At 42.8% G+C, this 26,803-nt stretch overlaps 2 protein-coding genes across 2 annotated transcripts in view; one reads left to right on the top strand and one right to left on the bottom strand.

Annotated features, from left to right (window-relative positions):
- The window catches only part of dpf1 (double PHD fingers 1), a 42,308-nt gene extending 34,716 nt beyond the window's left edge, over positions 1-7,592 (bottom strand). The window contains exon 1 of the mRNA XM_076282369.1: positions 7,480-7,592. Coding sequence (XP_076138484.1) covers positions 7,480-7,592 — 113 coding nt within the window. The remainder of the gene's footprint in view (positions 1-7,479) is intronic.
- Positions 7,593-10,119: 2,527 nt separating this feature from the next.
- On the top strand, positions 10,120-25,333 carry LOC143121779 (zinc finger FYVE domain-containing protein 1). The gene is made up of 11 exons (XM_076282368.1): positions 10,120-10,362; positions 11,569-12,079; positions 13,690-13,907; positions 14,513-14,619; positions 15,124-15,232; positions 16,588-16,685; positions 16,901-17,018; positions 17,359-17,529; positions 18,822-19,026; positions 20,080-20,178; positions 23,746-25,333. Exons 1-11 carry the CDS (start codon positions 10,243-10,245, stop codon positions 23,976-23,978), a joined length of 1,989 nt encoding a protein of 662 aa, XP_076138483.1. The 5' UTR covers positions 10,120-10,242; the 3' UTR covers positions 23,979-25,333.
- The last annotated feature ends 1,470 nt before the right edge of the window (positions 25,334-26,803 follow it).

Here is a 26,803-nt window from a genome sequence, read left to right as displayed (position 1 = left end):
CAAAGCTGCACAATGGCCCAGTAAGTGCCAATGACAAGTTTCCTTTCCTCAGTACAATCCCGGGCACTCCCTGTGACTACAGCTCCATAACAGGCCACAGATAACGCTAACGTTAGCTCACGCTAACATGGCACAGCCTCTCTTTGGCTCAGCTGTACACACCATGCTTCTGACTGCCACATGCAAGGTGACCAGATGATAATCACTTTGCATCTGCATTGCTGAACCGGAACTTTGTGATGAGGTAAACAAACATGAGTGTGGTTATCTGGATGTGCACTGCCATATTTGTAACAACAAAAGGCTAGGCCGCTGCATGCTCTAGAGCTTCTTTTTTTATTCATTATTATATCATTAAAATTGTATAATTTCTCCAAATCTTACAGCAACAGTGGAATACATGGCTATGCCAGGGTCCTGATTTCATTTCACCAGAATGTGCTGAAATATAATCTGCATTGTCATCAGAATGATCAGAAGAGGAACCTAAAAATCGAATGATGTGGTCGCTGTTGAATTCCCTTTTGTAATGCACGGAGTTCTGTCAAAGTACATTCTCCATAGCCCCTTGCTACACCAATGCAAAAGATCTAATTCTACATCTAGACCAGATACAATGTCTGTGGAACTCACTTTTGCAAGCATTGGATCATATGGAAACGGTAGTTTCAAACTAAAGACATCAAAGTCTTAAACAGTAAGTGTTAGAATGGTGTTTTCTACATCATCACCTCTCATTACCTCTTAAAGTGCCTTGAGTAATTTATGTCACTTGAGTATCCAAGTCACTGCCTACAGCACCAATCCAACAGCTGTACTGTACACAGTGGAATGAGTCGAGTCCAGAGTCTCCGTCCACTGCAACCAACTGTGCTCTTCCAGGTGGCTGATTTGCTGGCTCAGCCCGGGCAGATGAAAGCCAGCATGTGGCGTGACATAACCCTGAGCGCGTGTGGCCCTGGTGTCCTGATGCATGTTTCTCCAGAGGTACATACATGCTTATGTAAGCCACACACAAAGAGGAGGAGGAGTGTGTGTGTGTATGTGTGTGTGTGTTGAAGGGGGGGGGGGGGTCAGAGAAAAGCATAGTAGCTAGCCACTCCTACAGCATAGTGGCACCATGGTGGACACTGAGGTTTTAAATGGGTGCTGTAACTGTCAGTCATTGCCACGGAGTGAAGCGCCACTGTCGGAGTAGGGGACGGCAAAAAACTATACAACCTAGAAAATGGGAGCCAGGAGGCCAGTTTACAGTAAAAGGCGCTGGAGCTGTGCTCTTTAACTCATAATACATCCCATGGTTACAATTCCATTTCTATAGCCTCACTTCATGGTCTAGCCGCTTTCCCGAGAAGTCTTCCCGAGACTTCTGTTTGGAATTTATGAGCATCTTTGTGGGGCCATTCCAACATGGAAAAGTTCATAAGGCTATTTCCAACAGAGGTTATGATTAGCCCTTACAATGTGGATGTTTACTGTTTGTTTCTCATTTCTATTTCTTCACAAGACGCCGTTCATTCCTCCCAAAAACAACATAAAATGCTCTGCTAATTGCACACTATTTACTGGTAACACTACCTCTGAGTAGAGTCAAACTGAAGAACTCTAGTTAGAATGAGGCAGGGGCATATACACAGAACTCCCAAAATCCTCTTTCTTTGGACATTCCCGCTACATCATGAACAAGGAAGGGTTATACGTCAGCATTCAGACATTCCCGGTCCAGCCAAGTGGATTTCAAGTGGGTGAAGCTGAAGTTTGTGTGACCGGCTAGAGAGCGATGAACATTTCTTCCTGCAGCACTTTCATAATGTCTCCGGATTGAGGAGAGGATCCATCTATGTAATAACAGCCAAAGTGGAAGAGCCATAAATCTCGTCTGATGGACCCGCATTCAGCACTGGACTACTGCACCCGCCAGCACTGCTCCAGAGGCACGGTCCGCTGCACACAGACACACAAGCACAGCATACGCAATCACACACACACAAACACACACACACACACACACACACACACAAAAGCACACAGACACACACAAAAGCACACAGGCAGACACACACACACATACACAAACAAAGTATATGCAATCACAAAAAAATACAAGCCTGAACACACCTTGAATGTATACAGACACAGAGCACACACTATATGCACCAACCCATATTCCATAGGGTCCACAATCACACAAACTAATAAGGAGGCCTACCGACATCAGTGAGAAGTGCAGTATACACAATCACACAGAAAGAGGCAAACGCAGTATTCACAATTAATCAGATACACTCCCAGCCACTTATACACACACACAACTACAGAGCACATACATGTGACACCCGACACCACCATAAATGCACACACAGGCAGAATACACAGGCATGCACACAAACTGACATATACACATCACATGCTATTAAATCACTGCACAGAACACAAACAATGCAAATGCACAGAGCAAAAGCATATACAGGTGAATGTTAGTAGTGTATGTTAGTAATGAATGTGAGTAGTGCACACAACAGGAGATTATGCAAACATAACACAGGTGGTCTTTCAAACACTCACATAGTCACATGTCCCTCCCGGATACAATACACTAACACTTTCATGCACATGCAAATGAACACAGAATACAAAAACATAAAACAGGCAAATGCACTGCAAATATACATACAGATGCATAAAAAAGCCACAATGATAAACTGACTCACACAAAAAAACGGACAGAAAATGTAAACAAATGAGACACAGACACCAACACGTACAGACACAAAACAAAGTAATGCAAACACAAATGTGCAATATAGTCTGGTGCACAAATATCTACAGGCAGACAATAAAACAAAACTATACACACACACACACACACACACACACACACACACACACAAACACACACACACACAAAGGAGTTCTGAAACACACAGACAAACACAAAACAAACATACAGCCAAACACAGAAATGCTTTGGCATATAAATAGCTTCACTTAGGAAATAGGTCACAAAGACACCCACAACATAAACGCCCTCAGGTGCTCTGCGAGGTTTATTAAGAAAAAAACAGTGGACAAACAAAAAACACACACACACACACACACACACACACACTCACACAAACAAACACACAACGAACAAAACAAATTTCTATGCACACAAACTGTTCATACCTGCCACATAAAAATGATCTACCGGCTTACGGACTATACATTGCACACATATAAATGTGCACGTTCTCCTAGATAACTTCAAATAATGTTTTTTCATTAGAGCACCTGGAAATTTATGTCTTTCAGCCATTTTGAGACAGAACAGTAAAACAATCCCCCATGTGGAGCCATGGCGCGGTAATTACAATTGATCTGAGGCTACGCACCACAAGAGCAACACATTCACGGGAGTAAACAGTCCGACTAAAGAAAACAAAACAAAAAAAAACACAATCACAGTCGCACAAAGATGCACTGACCGCTGCTTTGGGAATGAACTCGAATGAACTAACGTAACGTAAATACACAAAGGTACACACAGACCCCACACAGATACTGTACTTTAAGAGAGACAAAGGCAAACACAGGCAGTCTAGTGCTGACTGTGTACTCTACATGGACGAGATGTAGTGGGTTTGGAGTATCAACTTGTCTGCCACACTGTTCACCTCGTCTTCTTCTTAATGTCAGAGGCAATAGATTTCTCCTCCCGAAACGCTTCTTTGAGAACACTATCTAGGTTACTGCAGAATGTGCCATTAGAGGAGAGAAGCATGGCGCCAACCTCGTGTCAGACCCGTCCCAATTCGTATGACAGTCACTCTAACTCTTGACATGGCAGAATACTATCTGTATTTATTTATTCATGTATAATGTAAGAGCAGCACAGTCACTGATGCGTTCATTGAGGCCCTCTCTACCCGGCCAGGCTGATCGAATGGGCCTGAATGCGGGCCTGGTGCTTTATCTGTTCTTTCTTTCTTTTTCTTTTTGTCTGTCTCCTCCCTTCGCGTCATGCTTCAGCTCTCAGTGTGATAGCACACCTGCTAATTTATGAACCACATGCACTGTGCAGCATCCTGAGAAACATGATAATTTCAGAGACACCTCTATGACTGTATGGAAGTAGCACTTACTGTTGCACTAACTGTCCTTATAACACTCTGCCTTGATTGTTTACCTGGTTGGAAGTCGCTTTGGCTAAAAAGCGCCAGCCAAATATAATGCAATTTAATGTGTGTGTCTGTCCATTGCAGGTGCACACAGACAGTCACACATACACACACACACACACACACACACACACACACACACACACACACACACACACACACACACACACACACACACACACACACACACACACACACAGTCAATAAGCACCCTCCTGATTATTCTTCATAAATGTCGCCTTGTGCACCTAGCAACTACCTGGCCAACAGATCCAGCTGAGTCTAGCCATCAGCCTCTCCTTCTCTCTGGCCTTCTTCCGCCAACTCAGCCTCCAAACTACAAGCACAAACGGCCACCATACACTGTTCCATCCCCAAGCAACAGTGCTATGACTGACAGTCAGTTAGGTAGCTTTGGAGAAATAGGTCATAGAGCTAAAAATACCTATCTGTGTCTCTCTTTCTTTCATTCTCTCTTTCTCTCTCATTCTCTCTCTCTCTCTCTCTCCCTTGCTAGACTTGTAAAGAAAATGAGGATCTATAAGTTGCGGAGAGAGAGAGGGAGAGAAAGAAGCTGACTGACTGAGAAAAAAAAAATGCCGTTACAGAACTGCTGTAGACATTATGCAAACAAACCAAAACAGGGCAGAGAGAGAGAGAGAGCAAAAGAGAGAGAGAAAGAGAACAATCGAGAAATGAGGCAATGGGTTCAGGCTCCAATGCATTCAGCACAGGGCCACTTTAACAGAGGCTCAGTGCAGTATTATATAGAATTCATTTCCCTCAGATCAACCAGGCAAGGCAGAATAACTATCAGAACAGTCAGCATACGGCAGCTCCCTCAACGAAGTGACAGAGAGAAAGTATTGAGGGAGGGGGGGAGGGGTGTGGAGGGAGGGGCGCAATCAGAAAATAAAAAGAGAATAACCCGGGAATGAGGAAGAAGAGAGAAAAGAGCCTTGTTTAAAAATGAGAGTGAGAAACAATAGAAGTGACAGATGAGGAGAGGAGCAGAGGAGACAACAGTGACAGAGGAGAGGAGAGGAGAGGAGAGAGAAGGGGAGAGTGAGAAGAGAAGACTTAAGTCATGTTTGAGGATGCAGCTGCAGCTACCATGGTAGGCAGTGTGGAGAAAAAAAAAAAACCAAGAGGACATTGATGCCACCCATGCCAATGGAATCCTTCGAACTTAATAGTGGTCAGGTTTAGGCAAATGGCCCGATACAGACGGGGAGGGTGAAAGACACAGCAAAAAGAGGGAGAATGGAGCGGAGAGGGGTGAAAAAAGCTTTGAAAGACTAATCCTGTGGAAAAGTGAAAAATCCTCACAAGACTACTCTCATTTTCTAGAGATGTGTCAAAGTCATTTTAGGGAATAAGCAGACACCAAGAGAACCCCCATTGGATCATTTGATTAATGGACTTCTTGCATTCATATGTAACATCAAACATCATATATCATATAACATCACACATCATAACTGTTGCCATCAGTTATGCAAGCATGTTTGGTCTATGCTCTTTTTCAGTTCATTTTAGTCTGTTGTAACCTTCCTCTAAGATGTCAACATGGTCAGCTTGCATTCGCCACAGGGTATATTTTGAACAGGGAACAGTGATACCATGTTCACCATGTTCATATCATGTGCAGTGAACTTGTGCCACAGGAGAAAAATGTATCCTTTGCCACTTACCACACATGGACCTGAAGAAAACCCTGCTTCAATGTGCTGGAACTCAACGACCATGAATGAATGAATGTATACAATACACAGGACTAAGAGGAGGACACCCACCAGATGAAGCAGAACCATTCAGAGACTTCAAATATATATGCCATCATCAAACTGTTTGACAGTTCACCAAATAATTAGTAAAAAGACAACCGAATATGTCTTTATATTCTCTTATTAAAGGCTGGGTGATTCTATACCAAGGCAGCTCTCATGAAAGTGACACAAAACAGTGTTTGAAGTCTCGTGGACACAAAAAGAATACTAAAGAGGCAGACAGTTTGTATTCCACATATCACTTAATAATTCAGGCTTCATTAAATACCATCACAGTTGGTTTGTGCCGGCTGATGAAATCAAAAACATTGCTAGGCTATTACCACGGTTTAACTTGCCAAGACAACGCAAAATAGGTGCGGATACGTTTTGAAGTACTGCATGAAATGTCGTTTAAACTGTACCTTGCGATGGGTGACAGGAGCGGGTGCAGTTCTGCATCACCCACACTCCGCACAGGTAGGATAGCTTATAAGGTTACCACAAAGAGACGAATAGGAGTGTGGGACAACTAGACTCAGTCTGGTTTTTAAATGGATGTATACATATCCTAGCAGAGGCAAGCAGCAAAGTATGCCCCTCGATAAGGTCTCGGTTTCTGAGACAGGCAGACGCAAAGCCACCTTTTGGCTGCCAGCCCGTGCGGGCGTCTGCGTTCCGCACGCGTACAATTTCTTGTCAATCCGCACAAAGGAATCGTACGGAAACTTGATGGAATGTCCATCGTTCATTCGGTAGGGGAGCGGGAGGTTACAGTAAATGTCTGTCCTTATAACGCAGCATAGGCATAAGCACTCTTAAATTAACCGTATCAATACCTACATATTTCAGACGACTAAATACAGACGCGTTTTCATCATTATAGTTGTTGGTCAATATTCTGGCCACTTCAAAGCTAAGGTTGTAAGGGCACATAGGAAATAGCCTAATCTTTGACGGACAGCAAAAACATAAAATGCAGTATTAGTAAGTGAATGGTATTTAAGGACTAAAGCCGACAATTGCCTAGAGCTGTTTGGAGAGCTTGGTGTATTGTTTCTAACTCTATAATTTCGTCGTGCACAGGTAATATGTTGGCGACGATTCCATCTTTGGCGTTTTGTCTGTTATTTTGGGGCTGATGGAACGTCGCTATATCAAAAGAAAAGAAAATCATCTCCCGATTTACGAACATGCAAGTTCATAGAGATCAATGTATGCTATTGACTAGGGACGCCGGGTCACGTAAATGCCACTTTCACATTCCACCATATCGCTCAGTAGAAGCTACGGTGTGCCAAATACAGAAAATTGTGAACGCGCGGCATGTCAACCACTACCGCTCTGTGAAAATGTTACCCAGATGCCAAATAAAGACGCCGTACTAAGACTTTTAGCCATTCCTCCAGTGTTCACGCTGCCGGCTACAGTGCACGTATTGACACTTCCAACTCTGTTATAAGGATTTCATGCAATTTTTAGAAAACTAAACAGTACGGCATAGCTCCGCACATTTCTGTAATAAACCAGAACAAAATGCATTTACTTACGTTTTCAGGGGGTTTTGAACCACTGTGGCCATTTTGATATAGAATGATACAATGTAGACTGCAGATGCCCGGTATTGTACATGTAATATACCAGCAATTTCAATTTCATTCATTCTCAGGGGCTGCGGCTGGAGCATCCAGCCAATAGGAGGGGGATTACTTATTGGCATGTTGGGGGAAATGTAGTTTTTATACGCATTGATATTAAACATACGTATAGAAAATGCACTACAACTACCAGCAAGGAACACTTTTAACCATATAATAGTCCCGCCTAAGACTACTCAGATAAGCCAAAACATTTACTGTAATGTCAAGGTTGAGATGTCGGAGCATCAGTTTCAAGTGTAGTGTGTGCAGACCTTACAAAATTTCCTCCTTGCTTTTGTGTAGGATTCTGCCGGTGCAGTGTTTTCCTGCAGTTTTCTTCTATGGTAGCGTCCAAAAATAAACATGGTCAGTTTAACTGTACACACACACACACCTAGTATATTTTTTTTACTTTATATATAAATAAATGCAGGTTTAAGTGCAGTGACATATGCATTATGTTACAGTTTTATCACATACATTTCTAAAGGACTGTAGGGAAAAGTGTCCATTGTGTACGTTGAAATATGTGTCTGATCATTTCAGTGGGTATTGGCAAATGATTAAAATGACAAATATTTTAATCAACACTATGCAACAATTAACCTCTTTTGAGCTATATTTTATAAGCAACTACTGTTGGTATCAACTTCAAATAGATTTTGATGGTATAGGCTACATTCACGTGAAGAATTACACACACGTGCCATTCCCACTAGTCATCCAGGTTGTATTTAGCAAAGAATATTTAGAGCGGAATCTTTGCTATTTACTTCTATAGTCTGGGTCAAAACACCCAGTGAATGTAATAAAATCCTTCTCAGCATGACATCTCTAAATGATGCCAGATCATAGCAAAACTCAGTATAAATGCTGTTGTTTGAGAGATTTGTAAATGGGTAGCTTGCTAATTTTAGACTAAAACTCTATAATGCGTGTAGGCAGATTATAAAAAGAGGTCCTCACTGAATCTTGCTGAAGTTACATGTAAACAGTAAGTTTTAAGATTTATTACAGTATCTGCTGAACATTTGATTGCTTTGTCTCAGAAAGGCAAACAGGAGGACACATTCTTCTAGCAGATTAGGCCACAATACCATTGACCAAATGCAACTTCTTGACCACAGCATGGGCTCTCAGTATGAAAACATTGACCACAATGCTATACTAAATTAACTGTCTCTGCTCAAAACTATCCATTTTAGACCACCTGCATTGCATTCCCACTTCATTATGTCCTCCAGTGATTATTCTGTTGAAGAAATGTTTGCAGTTAATAAGATTACCCCAGGTCAAATAAGCTTTTCACACATGAAATGCTTTCAAAGGAATGTGATAAAATACCCGAAACACCCTTAGGCCTAATCAACACCACAAAGCTGCATCCTGTATTGATAAAGATATCTTCTTTTTTAGTCACACCAAAGGTACAAAGGTATTATCCAGCACTTCATGCTGCCGTTTGTGAGTGGTAGAAAGCAGAGAAAGAAAATGTGAATGTGCTTCCCATTAAGTTATGGTGTAGGTTTGACTCAAATAAGTTATTTTTCATTAAAGGCATTAATTCACACGAGATTTCCGATTATTTCAAGCTGCTGTGAGCATTTCTGGTAGAATGGGTTCAGCCAAAGAGGGAATTTCAATCCATCATCTCAGTTTAACTGCAATGGCGCCACTTCCCTGCGACATGTGATATTTATAGATCTCTGCTAACAAATATTTAATGAACATTAGCAAGCTCCATGGAATACAGCATACCCTGTTGATCTTTGAAGAACTGTGCCCTAATACAAAAGCTGCACCCCTTTTAACCTTTTCATTTATGTTCTTATTTCAAAATATGGGAATAATTAGGCTAGGGCCTACATCATGCCTGTTCTTCTATGTCATGGACACAGAAAGGAAAGGTGGGCCCTGTATCTGATTTTTTCTTTTTAAAAAAATGTAAAAATAATGTATTCATGTGGATCATGCTTACATCTTCTGCTAATATCAAGCCTCTGGCTAGCATAGGCCTACTTGATAATTAAGACAGTTTGACAGCAGGATTGAGCTGTTTCTTTCTGTGGGCCACACTTTATGCATGATCATCATCTGACTATACATACACACACAGAGAGAGAGAGAGAGAGAAAGAGAGAGAAAGAGAGAGATGGTACATTCTACAAAGAAAGAAACAAAAAAAATCATATTAGCCTTGCATTGTTTTACAAATCTTTAAAGAGCTAAGAGTGGCCCACCTACAGACTCATGCATAGCCTCTGGCATATAACGGTATCAAATAGGAATGTTTTAAATGTTTTACATTCATTCGTAGGCTACCTAGGTACCAACCAACTAACATGGCCTCTAAGCCAGTAGGCAAAGCATTACAACGTAGCCAATCTTTATTAATAATAACATTTTGGTCGGCTACTATGTTGCTACAATGTTGTTAAAGTGTCCAGGTCGTTGCATTTTGCCACCTTGTTGCAACTACGCAGGTCTATCTGCCTTTCGGCTGACGTAAGTGAACTGTCACAACCCGTCACAACCACTGCCATGGGAGAGGGGAAGTGTACATGCAAAATTCGTTTGTTGTTGTCTGTGAAGTTAGCGTGCTAGCCAGCTTCTTTATCAACAAAAGAGGGTCAGCCTTCTATCTAGTGATGGTACTAAGTGGCATGTCCAAATATGTCTGAGATGCTACTGAAAGAAATGGAGGAAATATCTCTTACGAGTCACCATAAAGGAATTGAAGAGAATGGTAGCGAGAGGAGTTTCCTTTTGGTTGACGAAAATGAAAACTTACAGGCAAGTTAGCTAACTTATCCTAGCTAACGCAAGCTCAGTTACGTTTTAAGTTGACTGTCGCAACATTAATTAGCGTTTAAAATATGTTTGTTTGGAAAGAGGTAGCCTAATAACCAGTCAATGAAAACATCCTCATACAATTTGGTGTATATTGTTGCTGAGTCATGCAAGTTACCTTTAACCGGGAGTTGTTATTATGGGGTTGCACACGTGTTAGCTTAATATAGCTAGCATTGTATATTAGTCTTGTTTTTCTCAGGTTTGCTGATGTGACGTAAGTTAGCTAATTAGCTGACAAGCTAGAAGCTGTCACTCATCTCTTCGACACCCGTACAACCAAAATAATATGTTGAAATGCCTCAGCGGTATGAACTAATTTATCAACAGCTCGGCCAAATGTGCACTGTCTAGTTATAAGCAGCATTATACTTGCCACCTAAACAGTGTTGGTGGAATCTGAGAGGGTGGTCCCCACACTGTTAGCATGTTGGGTCAATGTTAGCTATTCTTCGTTAGCTTGCAAGACAGGCCAGTTGCAGTTGTTTAGAATCGCAACGACAAATCGCTGTCACACAGTTGTTAGTAACTGTCTCCCTGTTGTAAAGTAACTTCCGATCCAGCTTCTGGTGTTGCTGGCTAGCTTTGTATATAGCTTCCATATTTCCTCAACTCCACCCGGACGGAAAGTACCTTGAAGTAGTATATGGGAGCGCCCCTGGTGTTCGGTTTACTCTGATGGCTTCCTTGGACAGTCACATGCCTCTCCAAGCTTATGAGTCATGTTTTGTCACCTGTGAACTCTGATCACCTGTATTGTTATCAATTATTGTCAGGAGTTCCGTGTGTTATTGCTGCGCGAGTAACTCCAACGTAACATATAACGTACCTACATAACTTCAGAAATCATACAATGAAGTAAAGTGTATTTGTGGTGGTCAGAGACGGATCTAGAAGATCTTTGTGGTGGGTCACTTAAAACACTCCTTCCTGTTCTGGTGTAACTTCTTTTAAGCAATCTGATTGGTTACGGCCATGATACAGAATGCCCACCTTATTGTCTTGCTACACAAAACAAAGCGGTGAGGCCACTCACTCCAGAAATCTTCACATCAGGTAGAACTCAAGAACCCCATAACTCTTAAGAACTCGACTTTGGCTTAACCTTTTTCTACACGCTCTCCTGCACCCTCCTCTCTCCCCTCTCAGGTTCGTGATGTGGAGCATTTCCTACAGAAGCTGGGCTTTGACAGTGACAGCACCCCTGGCGTCAAGGTCTTGTCCATCTTTGGCAACACCGGCGATGGCAAATCCCACACACTCAACCATGTGCTCTTTGACGGAGAGGAGGTGTTCGCCACCTCGCCCTCCCCCACCACCTGCACGGTCGGCGTGTGGGCTGCCTTCGAGCCCAGTCTGGGCCTGGTCGTCCTGGATACCGAGGGCCTCCTCGGCGCCACGACCCACCAGAACCGCCGAATGCGGCTGCTGCTGAAGGTGCTGGCCGTGTCGGACATTGTGGTGTACCGGACACGGGCCGAGCGGCTGCACAACGACATGTTCCAGTTCCTGGGGAGCGCCTCTGCTGCCTACCTGCGGTACTTCACCCCGCAGCTGCGCGCCCTCTCCAGCCGCTGCGGCCTGGACGTGCCCCTCTCCAGCCTGGGGCCTGCCGTGATGGTGTTCCAGGAGACGTCACGCACACAGCTGCTGGGACAGGGTAAGGGCGCGGGCACAGCACACATGAACACACTCGAGACACTCAAACTGACCTCAGATTACCTTTGCGCATGTATGCAGATGCATGTCTTATCACTGTGCCCATCCATATGTTCACCACTTGCTAACATGCTCCGCTAAGAGTTTAGTAGATGATGCCCAACGTGTCTCTCCCCTAAATCACATAGAAATGTTCTAATGCATTAACCTGTACATCAATCCCATTTTAATCTGTTCAGCAGATCAAATCAGTATCCAAAAGAATCAGAGATGATCCGCACACCAGAGAGCTAAGACGGTACCTGTAAACGGTGCCACTAAACAGTGAGCCAGTTTACATGACCATAATAATCAGATAACTGGGAATAATGAAATAATGGTAATAATCTGATCTCGCGTGTTTACATGCACTTCAGTAATGCGGTAATCAGAAAAACCTAGTTTACATGATTCCGTCCATTAGTCGGATTTCTTTCAAAGTACGTGATGTAAAACTCAAACTTCCTGTTATTTTCAAGTGCGTAATTGTTCCACACTTCTTCTGAAGCCTGCCTATGCCATTTTTGCCGACACCTTTCGAAGTGTGTCCCCATGTCTATTTTTTATCCCGATTAGGAAATGGAGTATATTAAGGCTTTTCATCTCGTTAAGCATAACATTGGTTTCCTTTTTGCTCCAGAAATGACTATTGCTTGTGGATTTATTGCTGCTCCACACCATGTTTGTTGTTGTCTAGTCGCCGCTCGCGTTACTTTTGACTACATCACATTCGTTTTCTACGGTTTTTACACATGCGCAGATATAAAAGAACTAGCCTAAATAAATCTGACTAACGGTATACATGAAGAAATCAGATTATTGGGGAAAAATCTAGGTGTGATTTCTCATCAGATAATGGCCGTTCTCTGATAAAGCATATCACATTATGCCGTTTACATGACCACTTGAATAATTTAATAATTCCAGAAATAAGATAATGATGAAATTATTAGTGTGCATGTAAAAAGCTCACTGTGAATGGGTGCTTTCTGGTGTGTGGATCAGCAATTAGTACAGTTAGCAGGCCATTCCAGTCAGGAAGAACAGCCTTTAAAACTTCAGTTTGACCTAAGGGGTTGGGTATAATACAAAAGTGGATATCTCCAGTGAGCTCACCAACCCCATGGCCATATTTTTACCTGTGGGATTGAATGTTGATGATTGAATGTTGATGTACACCTAAGGGGAGGGGAAGTGAACCATAGAACTTGAATGCAACACTGGCCTTCGAGACAGCAATGTCTATTTCCTCTACTTTCCTCCACTCCCATCTACTTTTTGTTGTTATATAATGAAGTGAATAGCTGGCATGCACATCAGGTTTCTGCCACCCAGTCTATTTAGTTAAAAACTGAGAATACACCACCTTCTGGATGTGTTTTATTTTTTGGCTGACTCATTCACGCTTCCATATGGCACCACGCCACTGCTGGCCTTGGGCAGGCTCCTGGTGATCCCCAAGAGTCTCCCTCTACTTTATTCTTTAATTAAGTAAGCAAAGTATCTTTATTACAGTGAGCAGTATCTTTATCACAGGATCTGAGAGCTGTTTCCCCAACATGTCTCTCACAGATAGCTCATGTCCAGGCCAGGCTGACACACTACTGCAGAAGCGCTTCCATGACCTCAACCTGACCACTGAGGCTTTCAGCTCGTTCCAGTATGTGGGCACTCAGACCATCACGCCCCCTACAGACTACTCCCAGCTCCTGCAAGCTGTCAGGCACCAGGTGAAGAACATGGCTACCCGCGCCCCACGTGCACCTAGTATTGTCTTCAGTGCGCTGCAGGTAAGTGTATGTGTGCATGTGTATGTGTGCGAGTGCACTAGTACTGCTAGGACTGCATTTGTCTGCCTGTATGTGTGGGCATATTTATACTTTATAGGTATCTCTGAAGGTCTTCCGTATAGTAGAATAGTCTATATAGTAATAGCAGAAGTGTAAGCACACTTATAGTTATTAGCGTGTGGGTCAGTTAATATCTCTCTGGTCGTTGAGCTGGTTGTAGTTTAATTTTGGTTACGCTTTACTTGACAGTATCGACATAAGAGTGACATGACACTGTCATAAATGTGTCATAAACAAGTCATAAACATTCGGTTTTTGTCATAACAAGTTAGGGTTAGGGCTAGAGTTAGGGTTAGGGTTAGTATTAGGATTAGGATTAGGATTAGGATTAGGGTTAGAGTTCATGTGTCATGACAGTGGCATGTGTTCATGACAGTGTCTTGTCACTCTTATGTCGATACTGTCAAGTAAAGTGTTACCAATTTTCAGTCTGCACTCATAGTGTAAACCATAGAGGCCCGTCAGAGTGTACATTATATGAAGATGATCTCCAGACTGTCCTCATCCTTGCCTCTCTTCTCTTTCTGTGTCCCCTCTTGTCTTAGGCTCTGAGTGAGAGGTTCTGTGGGGACATTTCTGATGAGAGGGTCAGCGTCTACTCCTTCTTCCCCGATGAGTACTTCACCTGCCCATCGGTTTGCCTCAGCTGCAAGTGAGTGCCCTGGAAGAGATCAATTCGCTGTTCTTAGTTGAGATGGCACTATTTGATCAAAATGAATGGAGTAAGCATCTGAGGAAGAATGACCACTTTGGCTTATAGAGGACGGCAGTTAGTTATGAGCAGTCTGTAAGAGTTTGTGAAATTAGATCGAGCACATTGAGGATATCTCTGGAGATTATTTGGGTGATTAGAAACATTAGCTCAGACTAAACTATGACAATGCCCTCATTTCGCAGTAGTTTTTTTTCTTTCTTTGTTCTCTCTGACAGGAAAATATGATACATTTTCAGACACATTTAATGTGTTTACCAGAATGAAAAGAATACTTTTAACTTTTATCATTTGAGGACTTGGACACAAACCTCATAACATTGATACTTTTACGTTTGGGAGTGAACTGATAATTTCAGATGGCGGTATAGATAAAAGAGCATGAATGTTGCCTAAATATTAGTAGAGACCTGAATATGGTGTGTTGTTTTGTCATGTTCCTAGTGTGCGGTGCAAGAATGGCATGAACCACCAGAAGGACGGCGTACACCACAGAGCTGATGGCTTGTGCCAGTATGCTCATCAGTACAACAACAAGGTCCTCATTTGTAAGGTAATAACCACTTTAAAATAGGCTATTTCTCACAAAGTGTACCGTCCAACTGCTTCTATGATGGGGTTTCACTGAAATAATGTAAATGAGTTACAAGCTGCTTGTTTGTAAAGTAATAACTGACCAAGACAAACTATTACAGCACAAATTTCCGGACCAGCTGTGTCTGTGATGGTCTTACTGAAACAATTTCATATTTGTTAACAATAACAAGATTGCTGATTACAATATGATAGCACTTGTAAAATTACTCTCAACTATAGTATTTCATATCTTTATACATTGAAACTTTCAGTGCAGCGAATCCAGATATTTACCAGACCTGGAAAATTCACCATAACCAGTCAAATAATCAGTAATTAGGCCCAGTGGGTAGCAAAATGCTATTTATATTTAGTTTTGATGTTAAAAGTAAAAGCTATGTAAGATTTAAGTGGGGTGACTCATGCTCTGTAGTCAGATTCCCATATTTCACTTTTGGACTACTGATGTCTTGGATGAGTCATTGTAGTCATTCTGTGTTCCATGTTTGTCACTGCACATGTGCCATGTGATCTGTGTGGTGGTGGCAAAGCGTAAACATTATCGCAGGTGTTTGGCAACACAAGAAATAATTCAGAGGGAGGAACAGCAGTCTTGTGTGCTTGTTCCCACTAAGTTGTTAACTGGAAGGTGCTTATACAAGCCTCCTGAGATGGCTGCCAGGACTGCAGAAGGAAAACAAACGGGTCCATTCATTTGCTTTGGCAGGCTATCAGTGGGTAATCAGATCAGTGTAGAGGAGGAGGCTGAGTGACATTCTGAAGGTGTAAAGTGCATCACTATGGCCTTCATTCGAGCCTTATCAGATAATCAAAGCAAATGAAATCAGAGCACATTAATTGAAAATGAATGAAATAACTTTATAAGAGTAGTGCATACATGTTCTGGTGGCTTTTAGGATTTAGGTATGAGCTACACCAGGCGCGTAACTGAAGCGTTCAGTTCGCGACGCGTAAAATCCATTTTAAAAGACTGGTCTATTTTTTTCTAACGTACGCGCCGCTATCACGTCTGGTGTAGCTACTGCCATTGATTATAGTGGCAGCTAATTGTTGCGGCAGACGCTATGCGAACGGAACGCTTTAGTTGCGTGCCTGGTGTAGCTCATACCTTATTCTTACACCTCCAAGCTACCCTCATGTCTGTGGGAAATACTTTTTCACTAGAGTCAGGGCTTTGAGTAACAGTTTAGTAATGCTTGCTTTTAACACAATCTGCTTTGGTGTTGTTTATTTTATTTATTGTTTCTCAGGTAATATGAAGCGTTCCTTCTCATGTTTATGTTTTTCTTGTGACCTCTGCTCTGCTCCCAGAGGTGCTATGAGGGAGGTCGGGAGATGATTGTGATACCCAAGACCTCAGCCTCAACAGACAACCCCTGGTTTGGCCTAGCCAAATATGCCTGGTCAGGGTAAGTGAGCTACACACACACACACACACACACACACACACAAACACAAACACACACACATACTGTAAGTTTGATTAAGTTTTAATCCATATCCAAACATGCTATTTGATAGAAGAATAAGTAGATCAGAAACATATGTTTTACACATGTCCCTTTTGAGGATCCGTACAATGACTATTCTACGATATGTATAATTAAACACTGCCTTTTCTCAGGTATGTACTCGAGTGTCCCACCTGTGGCATCATCTACCGCAGCCGGCAGTACTGGATGGGGAACCAGGACCCTGAGGGCAGTGTGGTGCGAACCGAAGTCAAGCACGTCTGGCCTGGGGTGAGACCACCCATCCACACACAGTCTTGATTCCTTACGTAATCAATTCCCTTAAACAGTGTCGCTACTAGACAGCTATTCTATATGATGATGTGCCAGTTGAAGAGTTACTCTACAAAACTTGTACTCTATGGTCACCATTGACTTGATGCAGGTAGTGCTTTTTAAAATCATTTTTCATTGTCAATGTTGCACAGTTTTGTTGTCAAATGTTGCTGAGCGTGTCAGCTATTTCTATAGCGTGTCAGCGTGTCAGCTATTTCTTTGCCAGACTGTGTAGCACGTCATGTCTGCTATGAGTGAAGTACTCCTGCTGGATGTTTCCCTCTCTCCCTTCCAGTCAGAGCTTTTCCCCACCGACCATCAGAATGCAGCCCAGCGGGTCCTGGACGGCATGAACTTCGTCATCCAGTCAGTGTCCGAGTACAGCACCGGACCCACCAAGGCCATAACGTCCTGGCTCACAGACCAGGTGGCGCCGCCCTACTGGAGGCCCAATGCAGAAATCATGGTGAGGCACCCTCATTAAGCTAGATTTCTAATTCTGCGTTGAGTCCACACAGTGGCTATGCCGTTGCCTCTAAGCCGTCGTGAACCTTTTTCTGTTCTGCGTCTCCCATGTCTGCGTCTGTGTCTATCTTTTCTGGCTTAGATTTTGTAAAGGTTATTGAGAAGTAGACACAGTATATTTCAATAACCTAGTTATTGTAACCAGAAAATGAGTCTGAGGTTATTTGCGAGGTGTCTGCCAGCCAGTTTATGTTATGTTAGCAAGTGAACAAAGTACTGTACCCCACTCATTGTAACCAAAAATATGTCTGAGTTTATTTGCATAGCTTCTTTCAGCGAACTAGCATGTTGCTACTACCCACAGTAGACTACTCGAGCACAATGGCTATAAACACACAGGCTGAGTTGACCAATCACAGCCTTTGTGGTCTATGTCGCCTTGACGCAAAATTACAGTTTTTTGGAGGTGCACATCAAGCGACAGCACAGGGCTTAGAGGGGATACATGGCAACGCAGAGGTCTCTCTGGGGCTACGCCGTTGATTCTACACAGAAGCATAAATCAAGCTTACATCATGCAGTACTTGCATCATGCAGTACTAGTATATCATGCGTGGGCATTTATCTTTGCTATATTGTGTTGTGTTGCATTGCATTTTCACTCTTAAAAATGAACAGATTCTTGCCAATAAAGCTGGCTGTGTGAAAGGTATGTGAAAATCGATGATGTGCAAGTAATTACTTTCTCAAGGACAAAAGGACATTTTCTGACATCCCACAGTATGAAATCCTCAACAGGGACTCTTCAGTGTTCCTGTTGATTTGGAACAAGACAGAAATGACAGTCTGTACTCTTTACTTGAACATTGTGTGACTCATCTTTTATTGCTGAAGTGCCTCTTTTTTCAACTATTTATCATTACAATTCATTTTCCAAAAGCAGCCAGCTGTGCTAGCCTTGGCGTTATCACCATGGATACAGGTTGTCATTACCCTCTCTGGTTTTCTTCCTCTGTTTGTCTCTACACTTACACCCTTTTCTCGATCTTTACTTCTCTTCCTCTGTTCCACCAACATCCTGTCTTTCTCCCTCTCTCTTTCTCTTCATCCATTCATCTTTTTTTCTCTTAATCCATGTTTTTCTCTTCTTCGACCCATCCTTCCATTTTCATAACTCCTTGTATCATCTCATCTTCATCTTTTTTATCATCTCTCTCTCTCTCTCTCTCTCTCTCCCTCCCTCCCTCCCTCCCTCTCTCTCTTTCTCTTGCTGTCTGTCTGTGTCTGTATCAGGCGTGCCGTGCCTGTGAGAAGCCCTTTGAGGAGCTGGAACGGAAGCACCACTGTCGTGCATGTGGCGAGGGCTTCTGCCAAGCCTGCTCATCCCGCTCCATGCCCGTACCGGAGCGCGGCTGGGGCAGCGGGCCCGTGCGCGTCTGCGATGCCTGCTACCGCCAGGGAGGCCCCAACACCACCACCACCATCACCACCAACCAAGGTAAACAGCCCAGACCATCCCATCCCATCCCGTCGCCTGGCACACTGAGCAAAGCATACTGGGCATGGTGCGGAGTGCTAAATTAGCAGTCAGATTGTTTGTTAGTCATGGGCATCACAAGGGAAGCCATTGCTTCCAGTGTAAGCAAGGGTGTGTTGGGAAAGTGTTTTTCAAGTATTCAGAAAACAGTCAGAATGTAGGTTGTAGGAGAACATTTTAATGTGATTTTTGGACCTTTTTAACTGTTTGGAAAGAATCAAATTCAACATAGACATAATGTTCCTTGAATTGTGCTTTGTCTTCCTTATGTCTGGTCATTGACCCTGCATTTCTTTCTCTCTCTCTCTCTCTCTCTCTCTCTCTCTCTCTCTCTCTCTCTCTCTCTCTCTCTCTCTCTCTCTCTCTCTCCCATCTCTCTGTGTGATTTTCATCTTCTATCTGAAGCTTTTAGCTGAGGCTCTCAGAGCAGCAAGACAAGCATGACTCATACCCCTGTTAAATATTATTCCCACTTCAAATGGGGAAATCCAGTTATGAATGTCAATGTTAAAAACCTCCGTCATCTCTTATAGCTGTCAACCCACTCTGGACCATTTGAGAATATCTACATTTAGTGAACAAATTCAGGTTTAGTCGAGAAGAGCAGTAAAGTCCTGCTTTAATTGGCTGTCATTTATGGTTGCCTAGAAACATTAATTCCTGTGAACAAGTCGTTGTGACCTAATACCTCCCACTGTAGAGAAGCATGAAGAAAACTTGTGCACTCCTACCCTTATTAAATCTCAAAATCTCAAGTGTATAATTTGTGGTGATCTTGTAATTGGCTTTCAGAAATAGTTACCAGTATTGAGGGGCGTTCAGAAGTTTTTAGGCCTCCATTTAAAGTGTCATAAGTGTCTGAACTGCAGCATTCTCCAGCATTTCACAGCACTAGTGATATGTCTTATTGACTGGTAATTGGTAAATGCAGTGTGTCAGATCTCACTTTTAGAACTAAAGCATGTTCGGTATGGTTAGATGGATCAACATGAAGTCGCGTCTCCTTTCTTGCAGCGGCCCAGTTGGAGCCACGCGCTCTAATGGCGCGTAAAGTGACGGAGGTGGCCCAGTCAACACTGGACATGGTGTCCACCGCTGTGGACTACCCCCTGTGTAAGTATGTGCCACCCACACACACCCTCCTACAGTCTCCTCAGAGGCTTACAGGGCCCTCAGGGCTACGCTCCGCCTCATACCGATATGAGAATCTGGGGGCAAAATCAAGGCTCTAGTAGAAGCCAGCTTCCAAAAACGGAGTTATTTTTGGAAGCCATGATGAAAGGTTTTGCGCCGCGTTTGTGTGGGCGCGTGGAGTGGGGACTGGTGAGCTGGGCCGAGTCGGACAGTAATTACGTGCAGAGAACTGATTTGGTCAGCAGCACGCTGGCTGCTATCGCACAGATCCCCCTGCGTTCACCCCAGCCACGAGATAGATTGGGGGAAATATATTTTCATTGTACTTGCTGAGTGCTCATGAGTCAGCATTTTTTCCCCCTCTCTAGATATAATGATTTCCGGCAGGCATTTTTGTAACGCCAGCATGAAACATTCAGAGAACTTCTGTCAATTATATTATACATTTGTACTGTATCTATGGCAATAAGTACAAGAAATTAAGCATTGACTAGATACGTTTGTCATTACAAATGTAACACAGTTCCCTTTTGGTTGGTTTAAATATGTTATATTTCCTCTTCTGTTATTTATAACTAAGCATTTTAAGGCTAAAAGAAGCACTTGCTGATTTAAGAAGAAAATAATAGGCACACCAGTCCCAGCATTTTTTGACTAGAAGAGTAATTCTGGGAGTCTGGGAGAACTGAATAGCCTAGTAGTGGAGTTACACGCAAAGAGAAGGGAAAAGGGTCGTTTCTGTCATGGCACAGTACAGTGTGGTAGAATACAGAATATATAGAGAAGATATACCATCTCAATAAAAATGCAACTGACATCTTTAACCAAATGAAACAACTAATCGGGTACTAAAATTAAATGAAATCTAAAAATTGATTACGAAATTAATCTCCTCTACACAAACATAATAAATAAAACGTCATAACGTCATGCAAAGATAATGTCTATTAATTAACTTGAAGCCTTTGTCACACATTTTTTTATTTATTTATTTGCTTACTTATCGTCCTTAGCGGTCGGCTGTGAAGAGAATGCATATTCACTCAGCAAAGACCTGTCTCTCATGAACCAGTCACTGAATGTAAGCTTGTGTGTGATGCTTTACACTTTGCCATAGCAACTGAGTCGCTCTCTGAGCATAGGACTCCTCAGTGAAAGTTTTTTCACCTCAACAGCTCTGTGAATATGGCTTACGAGAAAACTGTTGGTTAGACACTTGTAGTGCCACTTGGGAATACTGTGGAAAGATGAAATCCTTTATGCTTTATGAATATGGCCCCTGATCTTTTTTAAAAAAGAGCATTATTTGCTAGGACATATAACATACAGTACCACAGCTTATTATTTGGCTTTTGAACATTTAGAGCAGAAGAGGATCAACAATTGGGCTCTTCTCAGTGCAAGACAACAATGTAAATGAATACAGCAGCAACAGCAAGCACAAGAAACACCCTGTTTAAAGCGGTGGCGGTGGGAACATAGTGGTTAAGGAGCTGGGCTAGCATGCAGTAGCCAGAAAAGTTGTGGGTTCAATTCCCAGCTTACAGCATTGTGCCCTTCAGCAAGGCACTTAACCCCGAGTTGCTCCAGGGACATTGGCCCTTATAACTAGTAATATAACTATATAATATAACTAGTGTGCTTGCTGAAAGGGCAGCCGTGGCCTACTGGTTAGCACTTCGGACCTGTAACCGGAGGATTGCCGGTTCGAACCCCGACCAGTAGGCACGGCTGAAGTGCCCTTGAGCAAGGCACCTAACCCCTTACTGCTCCCCGAGCGCCGCTGTTGATGCAGGCAGCTCACTGCGCCGGGATTAGTGTGTGCTTCACCGTATTGTGTGTACACTGTGTGCTGTGTGTGTTTCACTAATTCACGGATTGGGATAAATGCAGAGACCAAATTTCCCTCAAGGGATCAAAAGAGTATATATACTATACTATACTTCTTCTTAGGTCCCCTATCTTATTTTTTTTATTCCTGTCAGCCCACATTTTTGGCCAGCTCCTGCTCTTAGAACTTTTGAGATATCGACACCATTCCAACTCTAAAACGTCCGGCCGGAACCAGTGTAAGTTGCTCGCAGAGATGGCTTCACTGACCCTTGTTGTTTTTCTGCCATATTGGATTTTATAGGAAGCGAAACTACAGGTGACAAATTTTGTCCGATTTTTATGACACTTGATGTACATGATCCTCAGACCAAGCTTCACAAAAGTTTTCAGAAGGATATTTGATTTTCGAAAGCATATGCCCATCACAGCCAATCGAAAGTAGGAAGTAGGTAGGTAGGTAGGAAGTAGGTCATATCCCAGAAACGCCAAACAGGAAGTAGGTCATATCCCAGGAACACTTTCACGTATCAACACAAAACTTCAATGTGAGGATGCAAAAGAAATGTGGTGCCCTTTGAACCCTAGAGGGCAATGCAATTAGCCAAGGCGTTATGGTGTTTTGGACGTGCCGTTAATGCACGCAACTTTTGACCCATATGCCCGATTTTCAAAAATGAGGTACTGCTTGAATCCTTTGATCAAGCCGATTTCAACACACCATATGATGTCTGTTTCCACCATATTAGATTTTAGCGAAAGCAAAACAACATTTTCACAGGTCACAAATTTTGTCCGATTTTCATGAAACTTGACTATCTTCAGACCATGCGTCACAAAAGCTACCGGAAGAATTTTTGATTTCCAAAAGCGTTCACCCGTCAGTCATTCGAAGTCAGCTGAAAAAGCTGCCAAACAGGATGTAAGGTCATATCTCAGCAACACTTTCATGTATCATAACAAAACTTGGTGCATGGATTCGGGATCATGAGGACACACATACAATTTGGTGCTCTCTGACCTCTAGGGGGCACTGCAACTAGCATTTTGGTTTTTCGGACGCGTGTTAAAGCAACACCAAAACGTTTTTTGTACCTTAAAATAATGTTTCCAAAATCGTTTCAGTGGTTCATCAACTTTGTAACAGGGTGAACGGCACTTCTGCATTCGCTTCACAGCCCTCTATCGGCTACCGCACTACTGTATGTAAGTTTCCAGATCGGGTAGCGGATCTGTAGTTCGATGGAATGAGACATAAGAAACTACAAATTTGACTTGCATCTGATGTCGCAATACATCGTACTTTCATAAATCGTGCAACATATTCTACCTTGTCATCGTTATTTGCAAAGCCGGTGCTGGATAAACAAATAGCATGCATGCTACAGAGGGAAAGTTCTTTGGTGTTGCTTTAATGCATGTACCGGTAACCTTTGACCCGTATGCCCGATGTCGAAAAATGAGGTACTTTTGGAATCCTTGGATCAAGCCGAGTTCAACACATCCTATTTCACTGACTGCATCCGTTGGTGAACCACACCTGAGCAAGCACACTCAATTTGCAATTCCTCGGAAATGCATTCTAATTGACATACAGTATGTAAGTTGCTTTGGATAAAAAGCGTCTGCTAAATTAATAAATGTAAATGTAAAACAGGACTTTACTGTCTCCTCTTCTAACAACCCCCTCTTCTCTCCATCCTCCTCTCGTCTCAGGTTTTGTGAAGGGTGTGGCACGGCCTGACTACTGGGTGCCCGATCACGAGATCGTCGAGTGCCACCAGTGCCACAAGGCCTTCACGCCCAGCATCCCCAAGCATCACTGCCGGGCCTGCGGGCAGGGCGTGTGTGGCGGCTGCTCAGCCCAGAGCCGGCCAGTGCCCTCTCGTGGGTGGGACCATCCGGTGCGGGTGTGTGACGACTGTGCCAGGCACAAGGACAGCCTGTAGAGGAAACCTGGGAAAGCCTTAGACAGACACTATTTCATATACATAGACTCGCATAATCACACACACACACACAAACACACTCACACATACACACATACCTGCCAAGGAGTCTGAGCTGTCCAAGGCTGTCTGTTCCTCTGTTCATTCTGTTTACTCTTCTTGATGAAAAAGCTGATGCCGTTGTCAGTAGGGGTGGGCGTAGTAAAGTCCTCAGCATGACCAGTGGCATCAGGGAAGAACTCCACCACTATCCACTCAGCCAAGAGCCTTCTGATTCAGGTGACCCCTCCTCTCGCCCTGCGTCTGTGACTCATCTCAGGCCTCGCTGACCACGTGGAATTCAGGACATGTAGTTAACCCATTCTGCAGCATTTTAAACAAATAACCAGACACGAGAAACACATTTATCGTCGTATAAACACTTTGTTTTTTCGACAGGGAAATGAGCAAACTATGTATGATTTAATTTGTTTAGAACTTGCTGCTTTTGAGTGTAGCTCTGGTGGAGGTGACAACAGACAGGGATGGGCTGTCATCCGCACGTCTGCAGATAGCATAAGGACTTTGCCGAGCCAAGCCACACCTCACCTTATCGCGGGACTTCGTCCCTATACACTGAGCACTTTTTTTTTCTGTAGGCAATCCTGGGCACTGGAACGTGCTGCATAGGACATACAGTCCTCAGCGGAGAGAACAGCCACTAAAATCGCTTCCGCTGAGGCGACCGGTGACCGGTGACTAATAATAAGCGTTTAGTACATATGCCGTGTAGTTAACATTCCAGTGATGGTCTAAGGCGATAGTCGTCGCCTTCGCACTGCACCTCTCCTTTCCTTATCATATCCAGTGGGTTAACGTTTACCAGTGAGACAGGCGAAATTAACACTTTTTTTTTCTCATCTCATCAGCTGTTTAATGAATTTGTACTCTTAGTGGAACTCACATGGCCAATAACAATCGAGAGGAGACTGCTGCGTGGTGCAGGTGGCGAGCTTGCTGTGGTCTACAGTGCAGCGTGGGTGCCCGGCTCCTAATGCTGAGATATATTGAGTTAAAGCTGAGATTGTTGTGGGAGAGGCAAGTCCCTTAAAGCATTTTTAATGCCCCATCTGTGTCCCAGTATCTCGGCCTCTCTTTTCCTCTCGGATCATAGACTCTCTTACACTCTCACTGGAAATGTAGCAGTCATATTAGTCCTTTAGACATGCCCCGGAACTGGATATGCAAATGCAAGACTGTACAGTTATTAACCAAAGCTATGATTTTTAAATTGTATATAATTGATGTTCTGCCTCGGACAATCTGTGTTTTTTTCTGCTTTCTTGTAATAAGTATTAAAGATGATCATAAACCTTTTGAGTCCACCCTAACAACAGTTTGTGTGTGATGGTGTTTTTTGGCTGGGTCATGTGTCCTGTTCATGTAGGCTAGTGACGTTTTTGAGATACCCCTCCCGGAATTGTTATAGTGGCCATTAGTGCTGGAGGACCAGACACAGAAGAGGACATTTCAAAAGGAGTATTGGCTCCTACTAGCTGTCTGAAAGGAATTCTGGAAGCCAGGTTTTAATTTGGGATTGTACTGTCCTCTACCACTGGACTGTGAAAAGAACACAATCAAGTCAAAAACGAATTTCAAACAAGCAGATGTGCTTTTTATCAATCCCATTGAGGCACATGTGCTGTTTATGCTGTGGTTGGCTGGCATTGCTGGTATTGACTGAAGGGCATTTCAAGGTGAAGATCCAGGTTTCCTGGCAGCGTGTAGAATAATAATAGTTGTTAAAACAGAATCTTCAACAGAGCTTTGAGTTTCCATTCTGACAAGTCTATGCTTTTGTTCAACTTTGGTTTATTGTTTATTCACTGCAGGCATTATGGATGAACTCTTGTTTGGAGCCATGCAGGTTACAGCTCAAGGATAACTATTAAAAATAACAGAATGGTTGAAATAAAATATTAAACTATTTCCATAGCTGATAATGTTCCCTGGTAATTTGGAAATTGATTTCTTGATACACTCAAGTCACTTGACAAAATGTATTCCAGACTTACAACAGCCTATTGAGAAGCTGACTCCACGTAATAAATTAGGGGTAATTCATAATAGTAATTCAGATAACTGGAAGGCTAGTCATTATGATAAGGCCCACTGACCTACAACTCTTTTTTTTTTTTTTTTTTCTATTGCTTACAAAAATCCAAACTGGATAGTTACTGGGATTCACCACTAGAGGGAGTCCAAGCCTTCTCTTTGTGCCCTTGTATGCTCACCAATAGACTATGGCAAGATGTGCTTGACACAATGATTGAGAAATTAATCATTAGGAATATGAATAAAGCTAAAATAATATTAAAACAAAAGGACATATAAGAGCAATATGGCCCCTCTTTTTCACACACTCTTTCTGTCTTTCTCTCTCTCTCTCTGTCTCTCTGCGTGTCACTGTGATTTATGATCACGTGTGTAATATACCTGCAGTCTCCTTTTTGACTATAGCTATTAACAGACCACAATACCATTGGGATTTTCAACCACTGAAGTGTACATACTGGTAGTCTGCACTGAAACCAAACTTTTCAGTGCTCAGTTGTTATGTGTGGTTCTGAACATTCTGAACTCATAAATAATGGAATGTTAATGCATCATGTCAGGGAGAACACTACACAAAAAAAGAAAGAAGCCACCCAAAATTGAATCAATGGAATTGCCAAAACATGACTCCAGATTGTTGGAGAGAGAGAAACAGAGCGAAGGTAGTATGATCGTGCAGCATAGAATAAAAAAAAAACGAGTCAAAAAGTGTAAAAACTGCTCTTCTCTTT

Source organism: Alosa pseudoharengus, unplaced genomic scaffold (assembly GCF_046254945.1).
Source record: "Alosa pseudoharengus isolate Yale_2024_CS ecotype anadromous, Long Island Sound unplaced genomic scaffold, YU_APseudo_1.1 YU_APseudo_1.1_scf_13, whole genome shotgun sequence".
NCBI lineage: Eukaryota > Metazoa > Chordata > Actinopteri > Clupeiformes > Clupeidae > Alosa > Alosa pseudoharengus.
The sequence above is the reverse complement of the archived record's forward strand: the minus strand, read 5'-3'. Positions and strand labels throughout refer to the sequence as shown.

Coding starts and splice junctions, on each gene's coding strand:
- LOC143121779 (XM_076282368.1), top strand. CDS start 10,243: ATGTCTGAGATGCTACTGAAAGAAATGGAGGAAATATCTCTTACGAGT. Junction 12,080..13,689: donor CACACAGCTGCTGGGACAGG/GTAAGGGCGCGG, acceptor TGTCTCTCACAG/ATAGCTCATGTCCAGGCCAG. Junction 20,179..23,745: donor CGCTGTGGACTACCCCCTGT/GTAAGTATGTGC, acceptor CTCTCGTCTCAG/GTTTTGTGAAGGGTGTGGCA.